The sequence below is a fragment of the Heterodontus francisci genome, chromosome 8, assembly GCF_036365525.1.
Source record: "Heterodontus francisci isolate sHetFra1 chromosome 8, sHetFra1.hap1, whole genome shotgun sequence".
In the NCBI taxonomy this organism is placed as follows: Eukaryota; Metazoa; Chordata; class Chondrichthyes; order Heterodontiformes; family Heterodontidae; genus Heterodontus; species Heterodontus francisci.
In genome coordinates, this window is record NC_090378.1 from 9374161 (window position 1) to 9394917 (window position 20757).

At 47.1% G+C, this 20757-nt stretch overlaps 1 protein-coding gene across 1 annotated transcript in view; it reads left to right on the forward strand.

The window, feature by feature from the left end:
* The first annotated feature begins 4277 nt into the window (after positions 1–4277).
* LOC137373165 (di-N-acetylchitobiase-like) overlaps positions 4278–20757 on the forward strand; it is a 49441-nt gene continuing 32961 nt past the window's right edge. The window contains exons 1-7 of the mRNA XM_068038024.1: positions 4278–4427; positions 6702–6719; positions 7098–7236; positions 10829–10968; positions 12099–12191; positions 16292–16406; positions 18436–18632. Coding sequence (XP_067894125.1) covers positions 4278–4427; positions 6702–6719; positions 7098–7236; positions 10829–10968; positions 12099–12191; positions 16292–16406; positions 18436–18632 — 852 coding nt within the window. The remainder of the gene's footprint in view (positions 4428–6701; positions 6720–7097; positions 7237–10828; positions 10969–12098; positions 12192–16291; positions 16407–18435; positions 18633–20757) is intronic.

Sequence of the window (20757 nt, forward strand, 5' to 3'; positions counted from 1 at the left end):
TGAGGTTAGACTGACTGGCCTGTAATTATTTGACCTATCCTTCACTCCCTTTTTAAACAGAGGTACAGCGTTTGCAGTTCTCCAAACTCTGGCACCACACCTTTATCCAGTGAGGACAGGAAAATGATGGTCAGACCTTCTGCTGTTTCCTCTCTTGCTTCTATTGACAACATAGGGTACATTTCATCTGGCCCTGGTGTTTCATCAAATTTCAAGAATGCTAATCCCACTAATACTTCCTCTCTCCCTATGTTTAGCACATCCAATACTTCACACTGCCCTTTATCTACAATATCTGCAATGTCCCCCTTTTTGTGAAGACAGACACAAGTATTCATTAAGAACCAAACCAGCATCTTTTACAGCCCCTACTCTCTGCTTAGTTATCCTCTTAGTCTTAATGTATTGATAAAACATCTTTCGGTTCAGCTTGATTTTGCTTGCCAATATTCTTTCATGCCCTCTCTTTGCTTTCCTAATTTCCTTTATGATTTCACCTCTCCACTTTCTATACTCCTCTCGGCTTTCTGTAGTATTGAGTTCTCGGTGTCAGACATAAGCTTTCCTTTCCTGCCTTATCTTATCCTGTTGGCTCCTCGACATCGATGGGGCTCTAGATTTGGCCGTCCCAGCCTTTTTCTTTGTGGGAACATGTTTACTCTGAACCCCTTGAATCTCTCCTTTGAATGCCTCTCACTGTTCTCACTCAGACTTACCTTCAAGTAGCTGTTTCCAGTCCACTTTCGCTAAACCACTCCTCAGTTTAGTAAAATTGACCTTGCCCCAACTGAGAACTCTGACTCCTGTTCTATCTCTGCCCTTTTCCATAATTATGTTAGAACTGACTGAATTATGATCACTACCAACAAAATGCTCTCCCACTGCCACCCCTTCCACCTGCCCATCTTCATTTCCTAAAACTAAGTCTAAAACTGCGCCCTCTCTCGTTGAACATACTACATACTGGGCAAAAAGGTTCTCCTGAACACACCTCAAGAATTCTGCTCCCTCAATTCCTTTCACACTAAAACTATCCCAGTTAATATTGGGGTAGTTAAAATCCCCTACGATTACTGCCTTTTTGCACATTCTTGCACCTCTCAGAGATTTGCCTACATATCTGCTATTCTATCTCCCTCTGACTATTAGGGGGTCTATAGTAAACTCCCAGCAGTGTGATTGCCCCTTTTGTGTTCCTTATCTCAATCTATAAGGCCTAATTTGATGCACCTTCCAGTATATCATCCCTCCTCACAGCTGTAATAGTTTCCTTGATCAAAATTGCGACTCCCCCTCCTTTCTAATCCCCCTCCCTATTGTGTCTGAAAACCCTCTAACTGGGAATGTTGAGCTGCCATTCCTGTCCCTCCTTAAGCCATGTTTCTGTAATAGCTATGATATCACACTGCCACATGTCTATCTGTGCCCTCAGCTCATCTGCTTTATTTGCTTTTCTCCTTGCACTGAAATAGTTACTCTTGAGAACTGTCAAACTCTTTTTTTTTATTTTCTAACCTTTGTTTCCTCAGTCTTCCAGTCTCATCCATTAATTTTCTGACTTCCATTTCATTTCTCATTTTGTACCAACTCAGTCTAACCTCAGGTCCCCATCCCCCTGCCAAACTAGTATAAACCTTCCCTAACAGCACTAACAAAACGTCCCGCAAGGAACTCAGTCCCGGCTCTGTTCAGGTGCAATCCGTCCGGCCTGTACAGGTCCCATCTCCCCCAGAGCCGGTTCTAATGTCCCAGGGATCTAAAGCCCGCCCTCCTGCTTAGTTCTATTGCGTACTGCTTACACAGCTTAGCATGCATTTAGTCCTGTGTTGTACCTTCCCCAGATCAGCATCTTATTTTGAGGTATGCCTGGTTCTGCTCCTGGCATGCTCTCCTGAACTCTTCATTGAACCAGCATTGATCCCCTGGCTTGATGGTAAAGGTAGATTGCGGGACATGCAGGCCATGAGGTTACAGGTTGTAGTTGAATACAATTCTGCTGCTGCTGATGACCCACAGTGTCTCATGGATGCCCAGTTTTGAGCTGGTAGATCTGTTCTGAATCTATCCCATTTAGCAGGATTGTAGTGTCAATCAACATGATGGAGGATATTGTCAGTGTAAAGAGGGACTTTGTTGCCACAAGGACTGTGCAGTAGAACTCCTGCCACTAATGTCATGGACAGCGGAATCTGTGACAGGTGGATAGGATGGTGATGAGATCAAGTAGGTTTTTTCCTCTTGGTTCCCTCACCACCTGCCACAGCCTAGTCTGGCAGATATGTCCTTCAGGCCTTGGCCAGGCCAATCAGTAGTGGTGCTACCGAGTCACTCTTGGTGATGGGCATTGAAGATTGAAGTGTTCCACATTTTCTGCCCTTGCTACCTTCAGTGTTTCTTCCAAGTGCTGTTCAACATGGAGGTGTACTGATTCAATAACTGAGCGAGGGTGGTAGGTGGTAATCAGCAGGAGGTTTCCTTGACTATGCTTGCACCCGATGCCATGAGATTTCATGAGTTTTGGAGTCAATGTTGAGGACTACCAGGGCAACTCCCTCCTGACTGTATACTACTGTACCGTCACCACTGGTGGGTCTTTCCTGCCGGTGGGACAGGACACACCCAGGGATGGTGATGGTGAAGAAAACCAGAAAGTGCTGGAAATACTCAGCAGGTCTGCCAGCATCTGTGGAGAGAGAAACAGAGTTAATGCTTCAGGACGATGAACTCTGATGAGAGGTTATCAATGTGAAATGTTAACTCTGTTTCTCTCTCCACAGATGCTGCCAGACATGCTGAGTATTTCCGGCACTTTCTGTTTTTATTTCAGATTTCCAGCATTGGCAGTATTTTGTTTTTAGTATGGTAATGGAGGAGACTGGAACACTGGCTGAAAGGTATGATTCAGTCAGTATGACAAGAATCTTGCTTGACTGGTCTGTGGAACAGCTCTCTCAACTTTGGCAGAAGTCCTCATATGCTGATAAGGTGGACTTTGTAGAGTAACTGACTGGGGCGTTCCTTTGTCATTCCCAGTGCCTCGGTTGATGCTGGGCAGTCCATTCAGTTTAATTCTTTGTCAGCTTTTTTGTAGTAGTTTGCTCAGCATTTCAGAGGGCAGTTAAGAGTCAACCACATTGCTGTGGTTGTGGAGTCACATGTAGGCCAGACCGGGAAAGGACAGCAGATTTCCTTTCCTACACGACTTCAATGAACTCGATGGGTTTTTAACAACAATTCAGTAGTTTCATGGTCGCTATAACTGAGACCAGCTTTATTTAATTGAATTTAATTCCACCAGACCAGATTTGAACTTGTATCTCCGGAGCATGAGTCCGGGCCTCTGGATTACTAGCCCAGTAACATTACCACCATGCAACTGAATGTTGGCAAAGTCAGAGAGGAAGAGTGGAGAGAGGGTTAGGATGAATGTTGTGCAAGACACTGAGGAAGGATGGAAAAAGTTTTGAAGATAAAAATTGCACAAAACATGAAGGAAGAGGGCAGAAGGTTCAAGGATGAAAGTTGGAAGAGGGCTGAGAGTATCGGGGATGGGGGTGGAGGGGGAAAGAGGTTTAAGGATGAATGGTGACAAAGATAGCAAGTAAATGGGGAGAGATTGCAATAGGTCAGTGTTGCTCCAGAGATGGACGATGTGGGGGGCACAAGGAATCAGAGTTTCAGGGATGAATGCGAGCGAAGATCAGAGGAACGGGAGCAGAGAGGGTCATGGTGTTGCTCCAGAGATGCTGGAAGCAGTGGTAGCAGTGGTGGGGTGGAATATCAGAGGTTCAGAGATGAATATTAGCAAGGACTAGGAGGATGGAGGCCAACCTTTGGACAATGGAAATGGACCAAGAGGGGGAACGTGGTGGAGAGGTACAGAGATGAATGTTGCCCAAGTTCAGAGGAAAGGGGGAATACCGATAGAGGTTTGGGGATTAATGTTGCCCAGGTTCAGGAGGAAGGTGGGGAGACAGATTCAGGGGTGAATGCTGAACGAGAGAGCGATATAAAGGGAGAAATGTTCACGGATGAATGAGTTGGAAAAGGGGAAAGGTTCAGGGATGAATGTTGCACAAGACAGGAAGAGAGGGGGAGAAGAGAACTTCCCAACAAAGTTGCATTTGACAGGATGAAGCTTGCGTCAACATTCCACTATTATCACACAAAGTGAGATAGAGATAGAGATCCAGGAGGTTTCATCATCAGTCACATGCAGCTCAATATAAATAAACCATCTCACTGTGTCTGATGGATTTTCATCTCCGGCGGAGAGGATGCGCTGGAGTTTGGTATTGGTGCGGGCTCTGGCGGTGCTGGCGCTGTGGATCGGCGGAGACTCCGGGGTCTTTTCCCAGAATCCGTGTCCATGTTCTCCACGGGATCTGTGTCAACCCATACCCGCGGACCATCAGTACCAAGTTGAGGTGAGTGTCTCAGATCATTAAATTCCCTCTGGAAAAGAGTTAGTTTACTTGAAGTTGTCTTTTGAAGTGTGTTGAGCAGTAACACTTGGAATGGAGCATTGGGATGTGAGCTCCTGCCTTTCCTCATGTGGTTCAGCTCCTCTCACCCGCACTGATGTGGAAGGTCAGAGATTGTCCTCTTTAGGATGTTCCTTTTACACCAGGGGCCGGGACTCCACCCCCCGGGGCTGGGCTGGACTGGGGGGATCGGGCTGGGCTGGACTGGGGGGCTCGGGCTGGACTGGGGGGATCGGGCTGGACTGGACTGGGGGGCTCGGGCTGGACTGGGGGGATCGGGCTGGACTGGACTGGGGGGCTCGGGCTGGACTGGACTGGGGGGCTCGGGCTGTGCTGGACTGGACTGGGGGGCTCAGGCTGGGCTGGACTGGACTGGGGGGATCGGACTGTGCTGGACTGGGCTGGGGGGCTGGGCTGGGATGGACTGGGGGGCTCGGGCTGGACTGGACTGGACTGGGGGACTCGGGCTGTGCTGGACAGGACTGGGGGGATCGGGCTGTGCTGGACTGGACTGGGGGGATCGGGCTGTGCTGGACTGGACTGGGGGGCTCGGGCTGGGCTGGACTGGACTGGGGGGATCGGGCTGGGCCGGACTGGACTGGGGGGATCTGGCTGTGCTGGACTGGACTGGGGGGACTCGGGCTGTGCTGGACTGGACTGGGGGGCTTGGGCTGGGCTGGACTGGACTTGGGGGATCGGGCTGTGCTGGATTGGACTGGGGGGATCGGGCTGTGCTGGACTGGACTGGGGGGACTCGGGCTGTGCTGGACTGGACTGGGGGGCTCGGGCTGGGCTGGACTGGACTGGGGGGCTCGGGCTGGACTGGACTGGACTTGGGGGCTCGGGCTAGGCTGGACTGGACTGGGGGGATCGGGCTGTGCTGGACTGGACTGGGGGGACTCGGGCTGTGCTGGACTGGACTGGGGGGCTCGGGCTGGGCTGGACTTGACTGGGGGGATTGGGCTGTGCTGGACTGGACTGGGGGGGCTCGGGCTGGGCTGGACTGGACTGGGGGGATCGGGCTGTGCTGTACTGGACTGGGGGGCTCGGGCTGGGCTGGACTGGACTGGGGGGCTCGGGCTGGGCTGGACTGGACTGGGGGGATCGGGCTGTGCTGGACTGGACTGGGGGGCTCGGGCTGGGCTGGACTGGACTGGGGGGCTCGGGCTGGGCTGGACTGGACTGGGGGGATCGGGCTGTGCTGGACTGGACTGGGGGGCTTGGGCTGGGCTGCACTGGACTGGGGGGCTCGGGCTCGGCTAGACTGGACTGGGGGGATCGGGCTGTGCTGGACTGGACTGGGGGGACTCGGGCTGGGCTGGACTGGACTGGGGGGATCGGGCTGTGCTGTACTGGACTGGGTGGCTCGGGCTGGGCTGGACTGGACTGGGGGGCTCGGGCTGGGCTGGACTGGACTGGGGGGATCGGGCTGTGCTGGACTGGACTGGGGGGCTCGGGCTGGGCTGGACTGGACTGGGGGGCTCGGGATGGGCTGGACTGGACTGGGGGGATCGGGCTGTGCTGGACTGGACTGGGGGGCTTGGGCTGGGCTGCACTGGACTGGGGGGCTCGGGCTCGGCTAGACTGGACTGGGGGGATCGGGCTGTGCTGGACTGGACTGGGGGGCTTGGGCTGGGCTGGACTGGACTGGGGGGCTCGGGCTGGGCTGGACTGGACTGGGGTGATCGGGCTGGGCTGGACTGGACTGGGGGGATCGGGCTGGGGTGGACTGGACTGGGGGGATCGGGCTGGGCTGGACTGGACTGGGGTGATCGGGCTGGGCTGGACTGGACTGGGGGGCTCGGGCTGGACTGGACTGGGTGACTCGGGCTGGACTGGGTTGATGTGGGGAAGAGAGTTCTCCAGTCAGGCTCCAGCCTGGGCTCCGGGGGAGATACAGACTGGAGAGGGGTCGTTAACACAGTCCGAGTATCAGGAACAGGCTGAGGCTGTGAGTCGGGGTCAGTGACAGGTGAAGCTGGTGCAGCGGCGCAAGGGGCAGCTCAGATTATTGTTGAAATGCAAAGAGAATCCTGTTATATATAATACATATGTTCAAGTGTTAATCTTGGTATAGTTACAGCCTGTGTAAAATAGGACCAGCCGTAGTATTGGGCAGTGCAAAGATATTTTAACAAGTGAAGCATCAATAAAATGTGTTTTTAATGCTTCTCCAATGTGCAGAGTCTTAAATGATGTGTGATCTCACTCTTACAGCCTCATACCATGGTTCAGGTTTGCAGTTTTCACACAATATTGATCCCCAAAACACCAGTTAAAAATCGATTTGACCTCGGTCATTGTAAAACTGGGACCCTGGTCATGATTAAATTGAATACAATTTAGCAGATCTTTGAACAAATGTTGGTGTTAAATGTCTCTGTAACTGCTGTGTAGTTGATGAGGTTAGTATTTATTTCAGAGTAATGTTACTAAGTGGGCAGTGTGGCAGGAACAGGAGCTCCATCAATATAACCTGCAGACTAGATGTGTTCATTATCCCTTCCTTATCCTGTACCCTGGGGACAATTATATTGATCAGGAAAATCTATATTTTTAATGTCAGTTTTATATCCTTCATTACTGCAGCTGACAGTTTTATTTTTGTATCAGGTCTTGGTGTTTTATCATGGAGGAGCGGATTGGATACATTATGACTGGTCTAAGGTCACGACTGTTGTCGCCTTGCATTTTCCACGACCTGATCTTGTGTGTCATGCTCACGCAAATAAAGTTCGAATTGTCACAAAAGGTAACTAATTTTATCACAGAATAAAACATGAATGTCCTTCTATCTTCTCATGCAAGCTGTATTATTGAGAACCACATCATGGAACATGCAGTGTGCAGGTTTGAGGCTCGAGCATAATCACCGGAATGGACTAGTTGGGCCGAATGGCCTGTTTGTGTGCTGTATATTTTATGTCATTCTATGATATCACTGTTATTGATGTTACAATGCTGAAATTCCTCTGCAGCTCCTATACAACCATTATTAATGATTCTACATTCCAATTATTATATATTAAAAATATTACATCAACACACACCTCCTGTCCTCATAGAATGATAGAATGGTTGCAACACAGAAGGAGGCCATTCTGCCCATCCTATCAGTGCCAGCTCTCTGCAAGAGTTACTCACCTCATCCCCTTCCCTCGCCATTTCCCTGTACCTCTGCAATTTTTTTTCTCTTCAGATGATTATCCAAGTCTCTTTTGAACTCCTCCATTGAATCTGCCCCCACCACACGCTCAGGCAGTGCATTCCAGATCCTAACAACTCACTGTGTGAAAAAGTTTTTCTGCATGTCACTGTTGCTTCTTTTGCCAATCCCCTTAAATCGGTGTCCTCTAGTTCTCAATCCTTCTGCCAATGGGAATAGTTTCTTTGTATCTACTCTGTCCAGAACCCTCATGGTTTTGATCAGCTCTATCAAATCTCTTCTTAATCTTCTGGAAGGAGAACAGTCCCAGATTCTCCAACATATCCATGTAACTGGTGTTCCTCATCCCTGGAACCATTTTCGTTAATATTTTCTGAACCCTCTCTGAAGCTTTCACAACCTTCCCAAAGTGTAGTGCCCAGAGCTGGACACAATATTCCAGTTGAGGCTGAGCCAGTGTTTTATACAGGTTTATCCTAACTTCCACCACCACCACCACCACCCTCCTCCACCTGGCTGAACTTATTCTCACATTTCCTTCAAGTGAAAGGTATTGCTATGGGTATCCGCATGGGTCCTAGTCAGTTATTCTCTGTGATCTTGCCCTATCAACACCTTCTCTTTTATTATCTCTTGCTCCACCCCTGCTTTACTTGCTTAAAACCGATTACATTTTGAATATTTGCCCGTTCTGATGAAGGATCATTGACCTGAAACGTTAACTCTGCTTCTCTCTCTAGAGATGCTGCCAGGCCTGCTGAGTATTTGCAGCATTTCTTGTTTTGATTTCAGATTTCCAGCATCTGCGGTATTTTGCTTTTACATCATTTATTCTTTATCCTAACTTCTTTGTTCTTGTACTCCATGCCTCTTTATAAAGCCCAGGGTCCCATTTGCTTTCTTAATGCTTTCTCAACCTGCCCTGCCACCTTCAATGATTTGTGCACATATACCCCCAGGTGCCTCTGCTCCGACACCACCTTTAGATTTGTACTCTTAATTTTTATGGTCTTTTCTCATTCTTCCCACTAAAATGAATTGCTTCACACTTCTCTGTATGAAATTTCATCTGGGACTTGTCTGCCCATTCCACCAACCTGTCCTCTTGAAGTTTATCATTATCTTCCTTACAGTTCACAATACTTCCAAGTTTTGTGTCATCTGCCAATTTTGAAATTGTGTCCCATATTACTGTCATATCTCTCCAGAGATTTGAGATATCTGCTGTGCAGTGTCCATGTTTCTGACACACACAGGAGGGCAGGTAACACTGTGGCCCTGTAGACCATGAGCTTGGTGCCAGGTTTGAGGTCTTTGTTGTCAAGCACTGTTTTCCTCAGACGACTGAAGGCTGCGCTGGCACACTGGAGGCGATGCTGAGTTTCATCATCAATGTCTGCCCTTGCTGATGTTATGACTGAGGTGGGAGCAATGCACTGTCAATTCAGTCCCATCACTCCACAGGTCACAGTATATTATTAACGTTTTCCCACCCAACCGGAAAATGCCAAATTAAACACTCTCGTAACCCTCAGAATAAAACAGTTCAAACCAGGTGTCTAGACAGCAACAGATTAACTATTTGTTCAAAACTAAATACTAAACTCTGTTAAGATATACCTATGTCTAAAGACCTTATAACTTGTTATTTTAACTTAACTCCCCCATTCATACACATACACTCAAAAATCATGGTTAACCGGTTTCTTTGAAAAAAAATTATGTTTTAAAAAAAATACTTATTTCTTAAGAGTAAATAAATAACTGGCATATAAGTCTTTGTGGGTTACATTCCTGATGGTTGAGGTATTCTAATATAAAAATGATCACATGCCACTCGAAGTCTCCACATGGATTTGATAAAATAGTCTCTGAGTCGATAGACGTTCAAAACACTTTGGCTGCAGCAGGCAGAAACAGTTCTTTCAGCAATGAGCACAGCAAATGGTCTTCTTGAAGTTTAAAACTGACAGTCTGTCAGTCAAAACTTTACTTCAGCAATACAAACAGTCCCTTCAAAGGGTATTTTCCTCCTTAGGCAATTAATGTGGCCCATAACTCCTTGTAGATTTTTTGCTGAGAAAAATAGACAGCTCTTTTCTTCAGTAACATGGTTTGCTGGTAAATTGGTTCAATCCGGTTTCTGCCAGTTTTTACACACAAAGGGAAACATTATACCATGTGACCTCTCTCTCCTGCTTTGGCCTAATGGCAGGTGCAGCTGGCATACTGTCCTCAGTCTTAAAGGCACACTGTTTTGAAACTGAGTCTGAAAGACAAGCACTGTTTTTTAACCTGATGAGGAAAAAAACGATTATGTGACACTGAGGAGGCTCCAAAGGTATGAGAAGTGATTCACATTGTCCAGTGGTTCGCTGTAGATCGTGATAGTCGGGGGGCAATGTTGCACTGTGAGAGCAGTCTGGTATAGGACTTTAGTCTTCCGGATGTTTAGCTTCAGGCCCATTCTATTGTATGCCTCCATGAATGCATCGACGAGGGTTTGAATCTCTTCCTCCAAGTGTGCGCATAGGCAAACGTCGTCAGCATAGTGCAACTTGATGACAGAGATTGAAGTGGCCTTGGTTCTGGACTGGAGGCTCGTCCTGTAGAGTAGATCAACTCCCGCAGGGAGCTTTAAAGAAATGAGGTGGAGTCTTGCGGCGAGGAAGGTGGAAAAGTGTGTTGGTGTGATGACACAGCCTTGCTTGATCCTAGTTTGCACACAGATTGGGTCATTGACAATCTGTTAGCAAGGATTACAGCTTGCATGTCGACATGCAGCAGGTGGAGGATGGTAACGAATTTCTCCAGGCAGCCAAATTTGAGGAGGATGTTCCATAATCCCTCCCAGTTGACAGAGTCGAAGGCCTTTGTGAGGTTAAAGAAGGCCATGAGTAAAGGTTGCTGCTGCTCCCTACACTTTTCTTGGAGTTGTCTTGCTGTGAAGATCATGTCCACTGTGCCTCTTGATGGATGGAATCCACATTGTGATTCCAGTAGGATCTCGTCAGCCACAGGGAGGAGGTGGTTGAGAAGGACTTTTATGATGACCTCCCCTGTGGCGGACAGCAGGGATACCCCTCTGTAGTTACCACAGTCGGTCTTGTCACCTTTTTTGAAGATGGTCATAATAACGGCATCTCAGAGATCCCCTGACATTCTGTTCTCCTTCCAGATGAGGGTGATGAGACCATGTATTTGTGTCAAGAGTGCCTCTCCGCCGTATTTCTGAGATTCGGCGGGAATTCTGTCTACACCGGCAACCTTATTGATATTTTGATTGACCTTTACATAACCCCCTTTGAAAACCCCAAAGTTTAACATTGCGTCAATCTTTCAAAAATGAATCCTCAAAAAATATATTTAACAAAACCTAGAGGCACTTTTGTAACAGTCGGAGCAGTGCTGCTCCAAGATGATGATCCTGCTCTGGAACAGCCCAGTAGCTACTTCTCCAGGAAGATCAATAAACATCAAACAAAATACTGGACGATCGACAAAGAAGCTTTAAGTCTTGTACTGGCTTTACAACATTTTGAGGTCTTTGTAATCAATAGTCAAGGAGAAATATTAGTTTCTATAGACCACAACTCACTTTGTTTCTCAAAGTTCAGAACAAAGAACCTCCAGCTGTTTTGTTGGAGTTTGATGTTCCAGCCATTTACACTGAAAATTGTGCATGTTACAGGGAAAAACAATATCATTGCTGATGCTGTATCCAAAGTTGAAAGAAGGGGTTTAAAAGAGAATGAAGGCCCTGAGTTCTGATATTCTATAATGTTTGAATCCTAACTGGCAAATTTGAGTGGCTTTTGTTATTGATTAAGCCTTTATAATTTTGTAAATACGATGGGCTGAATTTTATCAGTGCCTCGCGCTTCACGGCAGCGCGCTGTGCCGGAGGTTCCGGCGCCGAACCTCCACGATATTATGCCCGGAAGCTCATTTAAATAGAGGGGGAGAGCAGCTGCCCCCGATGATGCAGAAGGGGCGGCTGCTGCGTCCCCGGCAACAGCGTCACCTCTCAGGCACACCGCTATTTTTAAAGGGCTTCGAGCCCTTCAGTGACATTTAAATTTTTACAGGTCCCAGTCTCCGGGAAATAAAAATACAATTTTAATTCAACTTCAAATCCCATCTCCCACCTCCCAATGGATAATCTATATATAAATCGTCCTCTCCCCCCAGAAAAACTTGTATTGATAACCTGAACCTTCCCCACAAAATTGTTCCCTTTGACCCTCAACTCCTTCCCACCATCCCTGCAACCAATAAAAAGTGTTTTCCCTGCTTCCCCCTTCTCCCATCTGATAATATTTATTCCTCCCCCTCCCGACCAGTGTCTCGCCTTGGAACTCCAACGGAGGTCTGAAGGCGTGTGAGTTCCGTCCGGCAGGTAAGTTCATTTGAATGTTAATTATCCTCATTTTAATATTGTAATGAAGGCCCCGCCGCCAAACGATGGGGGTGAGGGCTGCACCGAGGCCTCGCTGCCACAGCTAATATCCAGTGGGGCCATCTCGGTGTCGTGGGTCGAGGTGGGCTGCTCCCACTAGCATTTTATGGGCCTCCCCACTGCGGCCCACACATCGAGGTGCTGATAAAATTCACCCCAATATGTCCAATTATGGAACATGAAAATATTACCTTTACAATATGCAATAAGCTATTTGATCAAATGTTTATGATGTTAACAACTTGCTGTATTTCTAAACCATTGTAATGAAAACTTTACTACAGTAAAACTTTCTTTTCCCCAAGATGGGACATGTGATGGAATCCATGGTTCCAAAGTTTGCTTTTCAGATTCTAACTGAGAGGGAAACTAGAATTGATTCAGAAACTAGAACTGAAACAGAAATGGAAATCTAAACAGAAACAGAAGCTGGAAAAATAACTTCAGGTTTCCAGGGAAACTGACACTGGTTAGAACCAGATAAAAGGAGACAGAGTCCTCCCCAGATCGGGCAGTCAGGCAGGAGTGGAGCACCGGCAAGCAGAAGAAAGTGAAGACTCAATCCAGGAGCTGTTTCTGTTACTTAAAATACTGACTAACCAGACCCGGCCAAACAGTGCACAGGTTGTGACTGAAGAACTTGGATTAAGGGAAGACTGGTATATCCATGCCATCAAGAATGTCATAAACAGAGCAGAGGAGGTAATATAGTCATCGAGTCATTTACAGGACAGAAGGAGGCCATTCAGCCCATTGAGTCCATGCTGGCTTTCCATGGAGCTATCCAGTCAGTCCCACTCCCCTAGTCGATACCCATAGCCCTGCAAGTTTATTTCCTTCAAGTGCCCATTCAAATTCCTTTTGAAGTCATTTATTGTCTCCGCTTCCACCACCCTTGTGGGCAGCGAGTTCCAGGTCATTACCACCCACTGCGTAAAAATGTTCTTCCTCATATTCCCCCGATCTCTTGCCCAAAACCTTCAATCTGTGTCCCCTAGTCTTGTACCATTAATTAATGGGACGTTTCTCCTTGTCTAATCTTGTACACTTCCATTAAATCTCCCCTCAATCTCCTTTGATCTAAGGATGACAACCACAGTTTTTCCAGCTTAACCTTTTAACTAAAATTCCCATCACTGGAATCATTCTAGTAAATCTCCTCTGCACCCTCTCAAGGACCCTCACATCCTTCCTGAAGAATGGTGACCAGAAATGGACGCAATACACCAGTTGGGGCCTAACCAGAGCTTTATAAAAGTTCAGCATAACTTCCCTGCTTTTGTACTCAAAGCCTCGATATATGAAGTCCAAGATCCCATATGCATAGAAAATAGAAACATAGAAAACAGGAGCAGGAGTAGACCATTCGGTCCTTCAAGCCTGCTCCGCCATTGATTGCGATCATGGCTGATCATTCAACTCAGTAACCTGTTCCCGTTTTCTCCCCATATTCTTTGATTCCCTTTGGACTCAAGAGCTATATCTAACTCCTTCTTGAAAACAAACAATGTTTTGGCCTCAGCTTCTTTCTGTGGAAGCGAATTCCACTGGCTCACCACTCTCTGGGTGAAGAAATTTCTCCTCATCTCAGTCCTGAAAGGTTTACCCTGTATCCTTCGACTATGACCCCTGGTTCTGGACTCCCTCACCATCAGGAACATCCTTCCTGCATTTACCCTGTCAAGTCCTGTTAGAATCTTTCCTAACTGACTCAATCTCTGCTCATACGTCAGTCCTGCCATCGCAGGAATCAGTCTGGTAAACCTTTGCTGCACTCCCTCTATCACAAAAACATCTATCCTCAGATAAGGAGACAAAAACTGCACAGAATATTCTAGGTGTGGCCTCACCAAGGCCCTGTATAATTGCAGCAAGACATCCCTGCTCCTGTACTCGTATCCTCTTGCTTTGAAGGCCAACATACCATTTGCCTTTTTTACTGCCTGTTGCACCTGCATGCTTACCTTCAGCAACTTGTGTACAAGAACCCTCAGGTCCCGTTGCATGTTCCCCTCTCTCAGTATATAGCCTTTCAGATAATAATCTGCCTTCCTGTTTTTGCTACCAAAGTGGATAACCTCACATTTATTCACATTATACTGCATCAGGCATGCATTAGCCTACTCACTTAACTTGTCCAAATCACCCTGAAGACTCTCTGCATGCCCCTCACTTTACTAACCACTCTCTCAATATGTCCTGCCAGCTTCAAATATCTATGAACATGCACCCCATTCCCCTCTGTTCCTGCACTGTCTTTCGAACTGTCCCATTAAGTATATATTTCCTCTCCCGAGTCATTCTGCCAAAATGCATCACCTCACACTTGTCAATATTGTTATGATGAGGCGGGAGTAATGCACTGTCAATTCAGTCCCATTACCCCACAGGTCACAGCATACTATTAAAGTTTCCCACCTCCTGTAAGTTAACCAAATGAAACACTTTCTTAACCCCCAGAATAAAACACACCAAGCCAGGTATCTTTAAATGACAACAAATTAACTATTTATTAATAAGCTAAATCTTAAACAATATTGAGATAAAACTATGTCTAAAAAGACTTTTAGAATTAGAATATTACAGCGCAGTACAGGCCCTTCGGCCCTCGATGTTGCGCCGAGCTGTGAAACCATCTGACCTACACTATTCCATTTTCATCCATGTGTCTATCCAATGTCCACTTAAATGCCCTTAAAGTTGGCGAATCTACTACTGCTGCAGGCAGGGCATTCCACGCCCTTACTACTCTCTGAGTAAAGAAACTACCTCTCACATCTGTCCTATATCTATCACCCCTCAACTTGAAGCTATGTCCCCTCGTGTTTGCCATCACCATCCGAGGAAAAAGACGCTCACTATCCACCCTATCTAACCCTCTGATTATCTTATATGTCTCTATTAAGTCACCTCTCCTCCTCCTTCTCTCCAACGAAAACAACCTCAAGTCCCTCAGCCTTTCCTCGTAAGACCTTCCCTCCATCCCAGGCAACATCCTAGTAAATCTCCTCTGCACCCTTTCCATAGCTTCCACATCCTTTCTATAATGCGGTGACCAGAACTGCACGCAATACTCCAGGTGCGATCTCACCAGAGTCTTGTACAGCTGCAGCATGACCTCGTGGCTCCGAAACACGACCCCCCTACTAATAAAAGCTAACACACCATATGCCTTCTTGACAGCCCTATTAACCTGGTTAGCAACCTTCAGGGATTTATGCACCTGGACACCAAGATCTCTCTGCTCATCTACACTAACAAGAATCTTCCCATTAGCCCAGTACTCTGCATTCCTGTTACTCCTTCCAAAGTGAATCACCTCACATTTTTCCGCATTAAACTCCATTTGCCATCTCTCAGCCCAGCTCTGCAGCCTATCTATGTCTCTCTGTACCCTACAACATCCTTCGGCACTATCCACAACTCCACCGACCTTAGTGTCATCTGCAAATTTACTAACCCACCCTTCTACACCCTCTTCCAGGTCATTTATAAAAATGACAAACAGCAATGGCCCCAAAACAGATCCTTGCGGTACACCACTAGTAACTAAACTCCAGGATGAACATTTGCCATCAACCACCACCCTCTGTCTTCTTTCAGCTAGCCAATTTCTGATCCAAAGCTCTAAATCACCTTCAACCCCATACTTCCGTATTTTCTGCAATAGCCTACCGTGGGGAACCTTATCAAACGCCTTACTGAAATCCATATACACCACATCCACTGCTTTACCCTCATCCACCTGTTTGGTCACCTTCTCGAAAAACTCAATAAGGTTTGTGAGGCACGACCTACCCGTCACAAAACCGTGCTGACTATCTCTAATGTACTTATTCTTTTCAAGATGATTATAAATCCTGTCTCTTATAACCTTTTCCAACATTTTACCCACAACCGAAGTGAGGCTCACAGGTCTATAATTACCAGGGCTGTCTCTACTCCCCTTCTTGAACAAGGGGACAACATTTGCAATCCTCCAGTCTTCCGGCACTATTCCTGTCGACAATGACGACATAAAGATCAAGGACAAAGGCTCTGCAATCTCCTCCCTAGCTTCCCAGAGAATCCTAGGATAAATCCCATCCGGGACTTTATAACTTCCTTTTCGTTCTGACCCTCATGAACATACACCGACATTCAAAAACTGGTTTAACTGGTTTAAAATGATGTTTTTAATAGGAAGCTTTTCTGAGGAATAATAAAACAACTGGGTTGAAAGTCCCAGTTAGGTTAATTTTCTGGACCAGTGAGGTATCCCAGAGTCGAATAGGCAGATGCCACTCAAAGTCTCCAGGCGAGTTGATGAACAGTCTATAATGGATAGGCTTTCAAGGCACTTCAGCTGCAGTAGGCGTCACACAGCTCTTTCAGCAAAGAGTATAGCAAGAGGTTTATTTAGATTTTGAAGCAGCAGTCTATTAGTAGAAACTACTGGGTTTCCAGAGCTCCCAGAAACACAAAAGACAACAGAAAGTCACTCTTGAGGCAGAGACTTCTTCGAGACTGGAGTAAAAAGGAATTTGCTATCTCCAATAATGCAAAGAATCCTTTCCTGGGGTCTTTTCCCCTTTGGGCAAAACACAACCTGTAGGCTAATGTAGATTTTTTTGCTGAGAGAGAGGCAAATCCTTCCTTCCTTCAAGGAGAGAATGCTTCACTGGTCTGCCAGATCAAACCAGTTCTAGCCAATCTTTACACACAGTCAAACTGGTACAATACAGCATGTCACCCCATCTCTCTTGCTGTTGCTTAGGAAACAGACTTGCAGCTCACACTCATTGTCTTTTGAGAGACAAACAACTCTCAGTTTTAAAGGCACACAGAACTCCCCCTTCGTTTAAAGAACAGAAAATAAAGCACTTCCATGACTGTGTTCAATTCCATCTGCCACCTCTCTGTGCATTCTGCTCGTCTACATCGTGTTGCAGGCGGTTCATATCATTCTCACTGTTTGCCACACCTCCAAGTTTGGTGTCATTGGCAAATTTTGAGATTCTACTCTGTATTCTAAGATCCAAGTCATTTAAATATAGCAAAAAATGAAGTGGTCCCAGCACTGACCCTTGGGGAACACCACTGTCTTCCATCTTCCAGTCAGAAAAATAGCCATTTATTATGCTGGCTGTTTTCTGTCTTTAAGCCAAATTAGTATAAAACTTACCCCACACCTGTCAGCAAGGATCCTGTTCTCAGATCTATTCAGGTGTAATCTGTCCATTTAGAAGAGGTCCCTCCTGCCACAGAACTCCCAATCTCCCAGGAATCTGAAGCCCTCCCTCCTGCACCATGTTTCCAGCCACACATTAACTGCCCTATCCTCCTATGCCTTTCATGTGTGGCAAAGGGAGTAATCCAGTGATTACTACATTTGAGATCTTGCTTTTTGATGTCCTCCCTAACTCCAGATGACGGGATATCTTGACTTTAATAAATTAATAACAGGAACATTTATTAAATGTCACAACAGCAGTATGTCATTGAAGCCAGAATTAGAATGCAGGATGCACTTTAGTGAAAGTCCTACCCTATTGTGTACTGAGCCTCAGTCCAGCGCACACGCTCCACTCTAATGACTCTGGCCTGATGAGAATTCTCCTCTTCCACCATCAATGCAGCTCCTTCAGCTGTTACTGCCTTGAAAACTAGAATCTAGAATCTTCTACTATTGTTGCTTTTCTATTTCTCTTCTCTTCTCAATCTGCCTTGAAGCTGATCTGTTTGACTGTGCTTTTGGTCACTTCCATCATGTCAGCTTGACTCAGTGGGAACACGCTCTCTCTCTATCTCTCCATCTCCCTCCCCTCTGTGTTAGAAGGTTTTGGGTTCACTCCAGCAATTGACACATAAGGGCAGTACTGAGGGAGTGCTGCACTGGTGAAGGTGCTGTGTTTCAGATGAGATATTAAACAAATGTTTCACCAGCCTGTTCAGGTGGGTGTAGAGGACCACGTGGGCACAATGTGAAGAAGAGCAGGGAGTTCTCGTGGTGTCCTGGGTAACATTCATCCCTCACCCAACACCACTAAAATGCCAAACTGGTCCATTATCTAATTTCCTATTTGTGGGACCTTGCTGGGCACAAATTAGCTACAAAATCCACTTAGAAAACAACAGTGATTACACTTCAAAAATAATTAATTGGTTATGAAGAATGTAAGGACATCCTGAGGATGTGGAAGGCACTAGGTAAATGCAAGCTGCAGCTAAATGTTCCTCTCCTGCTTTCGCCTTGATGCTGCCAGTTCTGTTTGTAAAATGTCTTGGGACTGTCCTGCAAATGAAACTGTAAAAACAATCATTGTGATTTCTTCACGCTTCACCAGAATTTATACAAGAAATACAAATTACAGACAGGAGCCAACGAGACAATTTTATCAAAAATCATGTGAATTTAGCAAAATCCCGGTTTCTGGATGGAATTAATTTGGAGACATGGAGCAATGCTTCAAATTATCGTGCATTAATTCAGCTGCTCAGAAAAGCCACAGACGTTTTCCACCAGCAAATACCAGGATCTCAGGTAAAAGCCATCTTTTTAAAAATAAGCACATGCAATTTAGTTTAAACTTAATTCTCAAGAAACATGGATAGTTTCCTGGATAAGTAAATTGAAATGAAGATTTCTAGCTGCTGTTTATCAGAGCATCATCTTGTTATGAGACTGTTTGGACCAGAGCTGAGAAAAGACATTTGAGTTTGAATCAGCTTAATCTGAATCTGCAGCAGACTTGGTGATACAGCAATTGTAGCCCAGAATTATACAAGTGTATTGAGGCCCAGATTCTAGTGATGGCATGTTTCAAACTGTAATTATCACACAAGTGGAAGGATGATACAGCGCAGAAGGGGCTGAATTTCAGAGGCCCCTTGAGGCCGCGGGTCGCGGCGCGGGGGCCGGTAAAATGCTGCGGGGAGAGGCCCGCTTCGACCCGTGACGTCGAGAGTGGCCCACCGCATATTACGGCCACACGGCAGCGGCACCACAATTAGCAGATGGTAATGATTACTTACCGATGTTGATGATGCAGCCCGCCGTCTCTCCACCGACACTGCCGAATTTCTCATTGAAAGGGCGGCCATCACGTGCCGTCCTGTTCACGATCGGTAAACCCGGTGAGTCCGCACTCTGCATTATGGAAGGGAGGGAGGATACACAGGGGTCTAACTCTGCATTCCTAACGAGAGGAGGGAGGGGGGATATGCAGGGGTCTAACTGCATTCTGGAAGGGAAGAGGGAGGGGGGAGACACACGGGTCTCACTCTGCTTTCTGGAAGAGAGGAAGGAGGGAGCTATGCAGGGGTTTCACTCTGCTTTCTGGAAGGGAGGAGGGAGGGGGATACACAGGGGTCTAACTCTGCATTCTGGAAGGGAGGAGGGAGGGGGGATATGCAGGGGTCTCACTGCATTCTGAAAGGGAGGGGATCTGGGATTACTAGAGGCAAAGCTGTGCTTGCATGAAGGGAGGTACTGTGTACCATCCCTCCGTTAACAGTGTACGCTCTGTGTTTGTGAAGGGGCAATGGCACACTAGGTACCCTGTGTGTGGGGAGGGTGTCAGAAAGGGCAGGAGCATGAAGGTGTTATGGATGGTGGGGGCAATTGATTCAGCTGGTAGGATCTTTATGTGGTCATGCTGTGCCACTCTGAGTGTTGGCCATGATGGGCAATGCCATGGCACGCCACATAGTTGATCCAGGAAAGCAGCTGATGTACCCGTCAACACCAATCCCTGCCATGTGGGGAAGCTTCGAATACATGCAGGGTTCAACTTTATTTATCACATGGAAGTAGGTTTGGCTCATCCTACATTGTGTGATCCTCTGCTCGTGAGGATCCGCATGCGCCAGAGGCAATACCAACAGGCAGGTGCGATCCATGTAGAGGCCCCCAGTCGTGAGCAGCAGCCCCCAAGTGGAGCCAGCCATTATGTTTGCCGTGCATCCACAGGCCCCACATGGCATGCCATCGGATGTCAGAGCACCAGTGTCAGAGGAGATTGCGCGCGTCGAGAGGGTGATGACACGTCTCTGTGCCCTGCTCAAGGATGACCTGCGGCCCATGGGCTCCGGTGGACATCCCATGCCTTTGTTCCTCATAGTGACAGCGGTTCTCAAGCCTGACGCCTTTGCAGCTTTTTAGGGGCCCAACAGAGACTTTTGTGGGGGTCACACAGTCAGCAGTGCACCGCTGCATCAGGGAGGTCACCAATGCCCTGCACCGGAGGGCCAGTGAGTATGTCCGCTTCAGGACGGACTCTCACAGCCAGGCCCAGAGGGCTATTGGTTCTAGCACAATTGCCGGAGAACCATAGGTTGTAATGTTCATAGACTGCACTCATGTGGCCATCAGGCCTCCTGCCAGGCTACCACCTGCAGACATCACCATTAAAGGAGCCCTCTCAATAGGTGAAGCTGGTATGTGATCACTGCCGATGCTTGCTGTGAATGTGTGACCACTTCTCAGGCAGCTGCCATGACACCTGAGTCTTGCGCCAGTCCTGGCTGCCACCGCTGTTCACTGAACTGGCTCAGATGGAGGGGTGACTTGTTGGAGATAAGGGCTATCCTTTACAGACATGGCTCCCACCATTGCTGCAGAGGAGAGATACAACACCAGCCACTGAGCTACAAGAGCCACCATTGAG